General features: G+C 39.9%; 1 protein-coding gene across 1 annotated transcript in view; it reads right to left on the reverse strand.

Moving 5' to 3' along the window:
* Window positions 1-4811: 4811 nt before the first annotated feature.
* Window positions 4812-11424, reverse strand: part of cmpk2 (cytidine monophosphate (UMP-CMP) kinase 2, mitochondrial) — a 7821-nt gene continuing 1208 nt past the window's right edge. The window contains exons 3-6 of the mRNA XM_042332774.1: window positions 10709-10823; window positions 9967-10168; window positions 7517-7750; window positions 4812-6297 (exon numbers count right to left, since the gene is read on the reverse strand). Of these exons, the coding sequence (XP_042188708.1) occupies window positions 6171-6297; window positions 7517-7750; window positions 9967-10168; window positions 10709-10823 (678 nt within the window). The 3' untranslated portion in view covers window positions 4812-6170. The remainder of the gene's footprint in view (window positions 6298-7516; window positions 7751-9966; window positions 10169-10708; window positions 10824-11424) is intronic.

Raw genomic sequence — 11424 nt, forward strand, 5'->3', positions numbered from 1 at the left:
AGCAGACATTTTGTGGATGCCGTGGGGGAGGGAGGCATCGCTGCTCCACAAGAACTCTGCACAGTCTTCAATCACGATACCTTATGTCCTGAGGGATCTTCAGGCATTGATACCTAATCCTGGGGGCCTTGAGGCCAGAACGTTTGAGAACCCCTGCTCCAGGGCACTGCTGATGACAACCCAGGCAGCATGGCTCATCAGCTGGACTTGGAAAGGCAGACCAGTTTTTGAGGGCAGGAACTCTTCCCACTCAGCTCCCATTAACTCTGCAAACAAAACTCCAAAGTTCCTAGCTGGACAAGTAGTGGGAAAGCTTTCCAGGCAGTGCTCTCAATCGTAAGCAGCAGATTTAGCTGGTTAGATTCCAGCTGTACCCCAACACACACTCTGGAGCCCCCAAGCCTTGGCTCTTGCCAGCCTTCGCCTAATACTTTCCAGAATTAGGTAAGCAGGACGAATCCCTCCAAAGAGAGAGTGAATATTCCATTCCAAGAAATATCTCTGGATTTTCCCTGTGTAGCTGGGATGCATGGAACTCTCAATCTAGTTTGAATATTCTTAAGCATGGTGATGGATTTTCGCATGTGTCAAACACCCCCCCAAAAAAAATCAGAAGTAATGTATAGCAACATGGTAACTCAAGTGTTTATTATTGATCAATAAAATTGCAGTTTATACAAAACCAAATGTAACCATTATTATAATCCGTAATTGATATTTGATGATACCCATGTATGGTGCCTATGTGGAGCAATCGGTAGAGAACTTGGCAATCTGAAAAATGATCCCCTTTAATACAAAATATAAGTGTTTTCCCTAAACACTGAATTGATCATTTTGAGGACTTTGGATACACCCTTGCCATGGGAGCAGTTGATTAAATTCACTGATGGTGAATCAACCTCCAGACATCAAATGATTTCAAGGCTGATATTTCATGTTAGAATTCAGATCATATCACCTGAATCCGTCAATGAAATTGCCACTTTCATTCATAGATATGCATTATTCTCAAGTTTACATTTAAAAGACAAAGTAGAATTTCAGCAATGTTTCATTAAAGTTTCTTGCCCTTTTCATAACTTCCAAATGAAGAAGATTTGGAGATGATATGATTTGCATTAAAATGAACAAATTATCTAATGCTTGCAGTACTGTAAATGGAAACTATTCAAATGTATACCATTTTTCTTTAAATTCAAGTAAAAGAATGATACAAGTACTGAAAATATTGTTATGTAGAACAGTTTTGAGAGAAAATAATAATAATTATCCTTGCATTTGATACTGTGCCTTATCTGTCCTTGGTCCCCTCCTCTTCAATATCTATGTGTTCTCTCTTGGTGACATCATCCGCAGACATGACACCCAACTCTGTCTCTGCCTACATGTTCGACTGCAGGACCACTGCTGTCCTGACAGAATGTCTGTCAGACATCAAGTCCTGGATGAGAGCAAACTTTCTACAGTTGAACATCAGTAAGACTGAGGCCCTCCTGATTGGCTCCCATCAGCACCTCCACACTTCAGGCACTGACAGCATTACCATCCAAGGATGCACATTCCACCTTACTAAGCCAGTCTGGAACCTTGGCGTCTTGTTTGACCCCTGTCTCACACCGCAGACCCCCGAGTACCTCATAAACGCATTCATAACATCCAGGCTTGACTATGCGAACTCCCTGCTAGTTGGACTCCCCAATTCCTCCCTCGATAGGCGGCAGATCATTCAGAACTGCAGCCCATGTCCTCTACCTTACCAGACTCCGTGATCCTATCATCCCCATCCTCGCCCAACTCCACTGACTTCCCATCACACAGAGGATAAAGTTCAAGATCTTGGTCCTCACCTTCAAGCCCTCCATGGTCTTGCTCCCCCCTACCTCTGCGATCTCCTAACCGCTTACCAACCTGCCTGCTCCCTCTGCTCAGCGGGCTCCGGCCTGCCTTACGTCCCCGGCCTTGCCCGCCCCACCATTGGCGGGTGGGCCTTCAGCCACTCTGCCCCCACCCTCTGGAATTCCATCCCGCAGTCCCTCCACTTCTTCCCCCCCCTTGCCTTCTTCAAGATCCGTCTCAAGACCCTGCTCTTCGACCGTGCCTTTGATCACCCTCCTTTACCCTCCCTGCCCTCCATCCTCCCCGATCCCGACCCCCAGCTCAGGTTCAAAACACTGATTGTCCAGAGCCTCAGGACGTCCTCCCGACATGAAAGGCGCTATATAAATGTTATTTTGTTGTTGTTAGCATATCTTCGAGACCTCAAGGAACCTTCACAGAATTTACTGTAAAGTGAATTGACTATATTTTGTGGGTGAAACGCGGCAGCTAATTGCGCACACCACAAACAGTCGTGAATTGAGATGTGCAGTGCAGACGGTTTCAGTCTCTGTGCTTACAGGGTTTATCTGATGCAGCAAAGCAAGCGGACCCAGAATGCTTTAAGATATAAATAACATCAGGAAGTTTGCATCTCACGAATGTTGGTTGAAAGCAGAGCCGTGCAATTCTGCTGGTCAGATTCTAGCTAGACTTATGGGGTCTTTACCCTTCCAAACATACATGCAGAAGCAGAGATCTGAATACGTAGGATGTTCCTCTGCAGAACTGATCGGGTTTGGACTTGAGGAGCTCAAAACTCGGGAGGAAAGCAAAGTCTGGCTCGAATCCAACTCAAAATTCGACAATTAAGGCTGCAATTTCTAGCATAAAATCTAATAACTGCAGCCAAGATTTAACTGAACAATGATAAAAGCAAATGTGAATCTCATTTGCAAGAGTCCACTAATTTTCCACCCTCTTCACATAAGCTAAAGTATAATTCAACAGCCGGAGCATATGTAGCTATTTATTGTAGATAAACATAGAGATAAACATAGAGATCAATTTATTGTAAAGTTGTCAAGTAGGAATAAATAACATTTAAAAAAAATGAAAATGCTTTGGATTCTTTTGGATAACCATTGGCTCCTGCCAAGCTGTGCCTAATATTCTCCAGATTTTGGACTAGTAGTTATTTGTCTCCAGGAAGAGAAAAAATAAAAATTTCTATTGTAAATGGCATACATATCTGATTTGGTTATGGGTTTTGCATGAGTCAGTCAACAGGCTGACCGCCCAAAAAGGCAAGCCAAGTTCTTGAAAGGAGTGTCTCAAATGGGATCTTGTAAAGATAATAACAATAATCCTTGCATTTGAAATAGCACCTGATCAAGTCTTCGAGACGTCTCAAAGCGCTTCACGGAATACTGTAAAGTGAATTGACTGTATATTTTTGGGGCAAAATGCGGCAGCCAATTGCACACAGTTGTGTCCCACAACCAGTCATGGATTGAGTGACCAAATTATTTTTCTTTATTTTGAATGAATTGTTACCCCCGGAAAAACGATCTGCCAAATGACTGAGAACTGGGTTCCTACTTACTGCTTGGTAAACAGGCATGTGGAGTAAGGAAACTTGCCCAACGTTTTGCCCTGCCGGGAATCGAACCCGGATGCTCTCGCTTGCGAGGCAAGTGCTCCAACCACTAAGCTACAGGACTCCACATGATTTTAAATGTACAGGATTTTGAATAAAATTGAGAAGGTAAACCCAGGACAATATTTTCAGATGCACCAAGACAGCACAGCAAGAGGAAAGCAAGCGCCTTTCCCATTGGTAGGATGTTCGAAGGCATTGGACAGTTGAGGGGCTGCACCCAAGCTGGGTTTGGATTTGGGATGGGTGGGGATGAATGAAGGAATCTGTATCCTGAAGTTAAAGATGAAAGTCTTGAGACAGACCATTTAAGGAGGCAGGCGAAAGGGCGAGGAGAAGGGAATGTAGGATGGAATTCCAGAGATTTGGGGCAGAAAGACTGAAGGCCAGACTGCCAATGGTCGGGTGGGCAAAGTGGGGGACATAGGTTAGGGAAAGGCAAAACCGTGAAAGCCTTTAAATACATAATAATAATAATAATAATCCTTGCATTTGATAAAGCGCTTTTCACATCTTCTCGACGTCTCAAAGTGCTTCACAGAATATGCTGTAAAGTGAATCGACTGTATATTTGTGGGCGAAACGTGACAGCCAATTGCGCACAGCAGTGTCCCACAAACAGTCGTGGATTGAAAATGACCAATTTATTATTGCTTTTTTTTGGAGGGATTATTATTAGGCGTGTGGAGTAAGTAAACTTACCCTGCCTGGAATTGAACCCAGGTGTCTCGCTTGCAAGGCGAGTGCTTTAACCACTGAGCTACAGGACTCCACATCCATTGAATTCCAGTTGCTGTGCCAATTATCTCTAATCTATGGGGAAAGCAGAGTGAAGGTCGCCCACCAGCTTGGTTATTTTTACCTTGTGTGTATATACGTTAATAGTAAATGTCGGATACAATGTACCTTGATCAATCACAAAATGATTTGATGGGAGAAAATCTGGACTAGAGCTAAATCTTGTTCTTTAAAACTGTTCTGAGTGTTCAAATCAGTTTTGTTTATAAATAGTCCTCCTGACATTATACAAGCAGTAAATTTAGAATGGATATTAGCAACAATTTTATTCAAAGTGCTGAAGTTTGCAATCACTTCCCAAGCAAGGAAACTGAGACACAACATGGCGACATTCAAAATACAATTTGTTATGATGGGGTAGTTAATGTACTGGAGGAATGAGTGTCACTGCTTCAGATGACCTTTTTCATCCTTTATTTTGCTTTGTTCTTATAACTTAAGTAAGGCTCTTATGTACTTTCAGCAAAACTCCATTCCCTAATACTGTAGTCAGTTTCACAAATATACTTTTTAATCTAAATAAATTTCTGGAACATTGCAGATTAAAGGCATTTATTTCAGGAATGAATGTACACAATAAAATGTCAGGGTTGAATTTAGATACATTTATTACTTTCGACGTGCACAAAATTAACTGATAATAATGCTTTTGAAGCCTTTGCAAATACCAGACCAGTACATATATTTGAATATAGTCAATGCAGTTCAAATGCAAGCTATGCATGCATATCTAGCACCATGTAAAATGCTTTATAAAAGTTAAAATTCAGTAGTTTACTCTGCAAAATATAACTGACTTTCAATTAACCAGAAAAGAATAGATGACCATTATTTCCAGTGCATTCAGGGAGAACAACATTCTAATAATAGACCTTGTATTTGACGTAAGCAGCTTTCTTGTCAGGAGAATGCCTCAAAGCTCTTCCCAGGATATCCTGTAGAATACAATGACTAATATGCAACAAATGGAACTCAGGCTGCTATTTTTGGAGGCTAATAGGAATTCAGTAGCTTATAGGCCTAGATTTGAAATGGTTATTGTAATTCAAACTTTACCTCCACCAGAAGTTACTGGTCATAATACACATATAGCTTACTCAGACAAGCTAAATTTGTACAGTGCAGAGGTAAGGCAAATTGAATCAAACTGGAGCCAAAGCCTAGTTACAAAATAACTAAACTGTCACTTTGGAGTTATTCCCACTTATATAATTTTCTCTGGTCATAATAATGAATGATTGGAGCAAAGTGTATTATTTAATTGAAGTGCTGATGTTGGACATGCTGTTTAAATTATCAATTCCAATTGATTCAGGAAGGAAGTCTATCGAAGGGCTTGGTCTCCAAACCGGTTTGCGGTTCAGTTCCCGGGATTTTATTTTGCTGACTAGGAGCCAACTGGGAAATTCTCTGTTTGCCTTTGCAAATATGCATGTATCTAAAGTGACTCCGCATATAACAGCCCAACTTGTTTAGGATAAAGCACGTTCAAACAGACGAGTCTTGAGATGGGCCTTGACAGAGGCAAGGGAGGGGGCGAGGCGGAGGGATTGTGGGATGGAGTTTCATAGGGTGGGGGCAGTACAGCTGAAAGCCCGACCTGCAATGTTCAGGCTGGCAGGGCGGGCCATTGCCTGCCGAGCAGGGAAAGCAGATAGGTTGGTATGGTGTTAATAGGTCGCAGAGATAGAGAGGAGGAAGGAAGTGGGGGGCTTTAAAAGCGAGGATGAGGATTTTAAACTCAATCCTCTGAGGGATGGGGAACTAGTGTAGCCAGGTGAGGATGTTAAAATGTTGTTGTTAAATTTGTACTAAAAGCCACAAAGCGCTTTAAGCAGTGGTAAAACTTCCAAATTGCTCTTGAACTGAATGCAGTTTAAAAGGTCAAGTTCCCTTAAGACAAAGTGTTGCAATATCTTTTAATTAGAAGATGAGCATTCTTGAAAACCTCTTCCTTTGAAGCACTGGCATCAACTAACACGCAAGCCGGATTCTCCATTCTTTTGTAGGTTTCTTCCACCCTGCAGAACAAAAGATTAGGGGTGAATTTTTAAAGGAGGATCATTAACAGTACTGTTGATTAATAATATAAATAATAATCTTCGCACTTAATATGGCACCTTGTCACGACATTGAGGCGTCTCAAAGCCCTCACAAATATACTGTAAAATGACGTTTTTGTATATTTTGTGGGCAAAACAATGTAATTTGTTGTTGTTGAAGAGGATAATCCTTCACTAAGTGATTTGGAGTCTTAGTACTGCTTTTTTATAACAAGATTAACTGCAGAGATAACAACTAACAGCAAAAACCTGAGAGTAAGCTGCTATCCCATACTTTAGTTAATTGCAGTTTGCAAACTGGAAGTCAAAAGCACAACCAGGCTTCAACATTATATGTTTTGACAACAGCTTCAGAGCAAAAGGGATTCACCTTTGTTACAATATATCAAGGTACATTTAGAATTGATACATTATAAATTACTAAATTTAAATCACATATTAAATCCTTAGTTTAATCTTTTATCCCTTGACTTTTAACTAATCTCTTTGATCACATTTATCATTTGCTATTCATTTGCTTGCAAGGAAAATAAAGGATGGATTGAGAAAAGGCCATTCAGAATCAGGCCTGGCTGCAATTCTTCTCGCCCTGGCCAAACACACACAAAGGTAAATCAAATATACTCTAGATTAAATATCTAATCTACATGCTCCATTAAACATCCAAGGTCAGTTGCTTGGCATATTTCCTTGGATTCAGCAACTCATAAATCATCACATTCCAGAGAACCTTTGATTCTCTGTATCTGTAATTAGCCTTGTAATCCTAACCAGGTATAAAACCTAATTCTTTTTAAAGGTATCGACACAGAATTCACTGCATTGTTTGAGAGTTTTTAATTTTAATTTTGATGTCTGTTTTATTGTGCTGAAACTAATTGATAGCTTCTAAAGAACAAAAAATCAAATCCTGTAAACGTTTGCATTCTGGTGGCACACAAAGAATTATGATTGTAATGATAATAATAATAATCCTGGCATTTGACTTATCAGCTTTCATGTCAGGAAGACATCTCAAAGCATTTCACAGGATATACTGTAAAGTGGAGTGACTGCGTATTTTGTGGGCGAACCTGGCAGCTACTTTTGTGCACAGCAATGTCCCACAAACAACCAAAATGACTCAATAAAAGCAGAATACACTGTTGCACATTGATATTAAGCAACAGCTCTTTACCTTTGACGAAATAGACAGTTTGCCTCCAGCTCCATCTCTTCCTTTGTCTTCTGCTCCCCTCTTCCCTCTATGCGGCGGATTCTCTCCTCCGGGCTGAGTGTGAGGAGCAGCACTAAATCTGGTTGCAGCAAATCCAGCGGCCACTGGTACAATTCATGGTGTGGAGGAGGAAGATTTTCTGCCTTGCCACTGACTTCAGTTGCAATCGCGTATGCTGCTGTGCTATGCCAGTACCTGGATAATAACAGAACATTTCAGATCCTTAACACACATTAATTCTTATGTCAAGAGCTAGAAAATTTTAGGAGTAATATTTTCTGTTCCAAGTAATTCCCAATTAGAATATTTTACACTGGTGTAATAATAATGTAGATCAGTGGAAAGAGGAAATATTGAAGGACAAAACAATAACAACTTGCATTTATACAACACGCTTCATGTAAGTAGCATATTAGAATACTTAGGAGGGTGGACAGGTGGCAGAGTGGGAAGTAAACAAGGTTTACCAATTGGCAGACAGTAGTTAATGTTGTGCTTTAGGGATCATAAATGTTGGGATTGTTCTTGTTCTAATAATAATAAAAATAATCCTTGGAACTGATCTAACATCTTAATATATGGTCAAGACATCTCAAAGAGCTTCACAGGATATACCTTAAGGTGCTTCTCTAAATATATATAACAATGGCAGATGATTACTTGAAAGATATTATATGTAAGATAATTAAAGGGTTTAAGAGCATTAATTGTGGAAAAACTCCGCTGGTAGACAATTTGAGGTCAAGAGGACATGATTTCAGGATTGTGACAAGAGAAATAAAAGGAGGGGTTTAGAAGAACTTCCTTTCCCAGAGGGTTAACAGGGTATAGAATGATTTGCTAGTGGTATCTGTTAAACCAGAATCATTTGGGCATTTTCAATTGGACAAGCAGTGGAAAAGATTTAAGGGTATGGAAAAAAGATCGGAATCAGAATTAGGATGGATGGCTTCATGGAGGAACAAACGCTGACATAAAATAATAGGCCAAAAGACCTCCTACTGTGTTAATAAACCTTACATTTCATATAGCTTCTTTCACATGGGGATGACATCTCAAAGCACTTCAAAGGATATACTTTGAAGTGTAATGGTTGTGTATTTTATAGGTGAACGTGACAGCTAATTTTCACACAGCATGTCCCGCAAGCAGCCATGAACCAGGCTAACACCCAAAGTATTGTACATTTCTATGTTTCTATTGCAAACACTGCAGCAGAAACTTACTGTTAAGAATAGTTTATTAAAGGCTGGCCTATCTTGGCCTTTATCATTCCTGAATAAGAAATTCTGTTAGAATTCTAATCAATCTGTGATAACTCTACTGTGACAAAACGGAATTCAGTCCCTGTACATCACGCAGAGTGGCCAGTTACAAGAAAAAGAAACTCATTGCAATAATAACATTAAAAATAGAGTTGCCTCTTTACATGCAAATGTCTGGGAACAGAAGAGAGAAACATTATTAGATACATTCGTATCTGAATTTGCATGTTAACAAATAAGACAGGGCATTTAATGTGGGCACATACTAAAATGAAAGTTGTAATTTTAAAATGAGAGCTGCTACAGTTTATCAACAAATTTCAAATCTGACTTTCATCATTCATTGAAAACATTTTGTGTGCATATAAAATACCTAGTAATTATACGCTAATTATTCTGTTTCTGTGAATTGCTTCTGTGGTTTGTGCAGAAATTTGCTTTAGAATAGATGCAATCAAATAAATGAGAGCAAACAAGAACTCAATTTAGCAGAATTAGTGTATCAAATATGCAAAAGTTGAACCATATTTTCTTCCAACACTGCTTCTTTCTTTGATGCATGAAGCAGAAACTTGCCAAGGGAAAAAATGCTGGATCAACCCTGCACGTTTGCACTCAGAGGTGTGAATATTTCCAGTTTACTGTCCTCACTATGTAATGAGAAGTTTTATAATTCTGATTATTTTGTTTAGCTTTCGATCTCCAAAACCAGTGGCACCATTTCTGAACTAGTGAGTTGAAACTCCCGACTGACTTTAATGGCAGTAGTACATTAATTGACTCGATAACCATGCTGGCAGACTATTAAAGCAGTTCCATACCGCTTAAGTGTCCTGAAGATTAGAATGCTGCATTTAATGAATGTATGCTGTATAATGTATGTATAATGTATGTTTTAATGTATAATGTATGCTGAATGTCATGCACAATCAATAGAGATTTGTGAAATTTGTAGACAATCAACTTGTTACTAGATATCACTGAAAGTCATTCATGGAGACACTAATACTAGATATCACTTAAAGCGATAGCCTGAGAAATCGTTACTAGACGTCATTGACAGTCATACACTGATAGCAATAATGATCATAGTCATGCACTGATGGTTGACTACAATCACTAGACACCATTGGAAGTTATACTTACCGATCTACGATCACTGGAGATGTTGCGGATTTATTTGCTATGAATGAAGCAGTAATGTAATTGCCTAAAGCATAAAAGGCCCGTCGAATGAGGGGTGGTTCTGTGTCAAAACGTTTTCTGTAGCGCCCAATGCAGTCTGGTGGAGACTTTAAAAGCACTGCCTTGAAAGATTCCCTTAGCGACTCGGTCAGAGTACTTTTCCCTGTAGTTCATGCAAACAAAGGTCAAAGATTAAAGGCCATAACATAAAACCTTATTGAAAAAAGATTTGCAGCTCCCCTGATCAGTTCACTGCATTACAGTAAGAAAAGGCACAGATTGGTGTAGACACACAGTGCAGCCCCATCTTGTTTAGTGGAAGGAGTCTATATTCTCTAGCAATAGAACATTTATTTCAAAATTATGATTTATGTTGTCAAAATATGAAAGCAATTATTCTGACAATATATGTAACAGAACTGTTAAAAGGCTGAGTTTTACTGAGCCACACAAATGAGTAAGGTCCCAGGTTCAATCCTGATTTGTGCTGAGTTATCTGATCTCAGTCAGACACTACAATTCCTTCCAGAAAACCCAACCTACCTCCTCCTGTCACAGGATCAAACTATTTCTTAAATACAGTCAATGTCCTGGCCGCAACCATCCCTCCTTGTAACCATTGAACTTAATTCCCTGCTTTTCTGTTAAAGAGATTAGACTATTACTAATACTTGTGTAAAATAATACCTGCATTATTTCTCACCTGTTGCATCAAGTCCTTCAATGCCTATCACTGGAAACTTGCCCTTTCTGGAAGTTCTAGAACAGTGATCTGCTTCTTGTAGAACTTCATTTGCTTCAGGAATCAAATCTTTACACTTTAAAGAGGAGAAATACAGATACAACAGTCAACTTTACGGGAAGCTTTAGACAAAACATTCCAGCTTTCCTTCATTATTTCAGAGACTCTCAAAATGTCTTCCCATATCCAGCGCCTTGGGACGTCCTCCCAATATGAAAGGCACTATATAAATGCAATTCGTTGCTGTTGGTGGTGGTATATAATACTAATAATAACCTTTGCATTTGATATAGTGCCTTATCACGTCCTTGAGACGTCTCAAAGTGCTTCACAGAATATACTGTAACGTGAATTGACTGTATATTTTGTGGGCGAAATGCGGCAGCCAATTGCGCACAGCAGTGTCCCACAAGCAACCATGGGTTGAGTGACTAATTTATTTATTATTATTTTTTGAAGGAATTATTACCCCCCGGAAAAGCGATACCCCAATCATCTGGATCCCGTCACCACTGCAGCTGCCCCCAGCCCCCTGTGATTTTGAGCTGGTCACCAACATCTTGGCGACATCAGCAGCAGAGGTTTTCCCGAATAGCCAGTCCGCCCCTGACACAGAAGCGCAGCTCTCTCTAAACACATCCCCATTGCCTATAGTTGTTGTGCATTTATCTGTGATT

The sequence above is a fragment of the Callorhinchus milii genome, unplaced genomic scaffold, assembly GCF_018977255.1.
Source record: "Callorhinchus milii isolate IMCB2004 unplaced genomic scaffold, IMCB_Cmil_1.0 Scaffold3, whole genome shotgun sequence".
NCBI lineage: Eukaryota > Metazoa > Chordata > Chondrichthyes > Chimaeriformes > Callorhinchidae > Callorhinchus > Callorhinchus milii.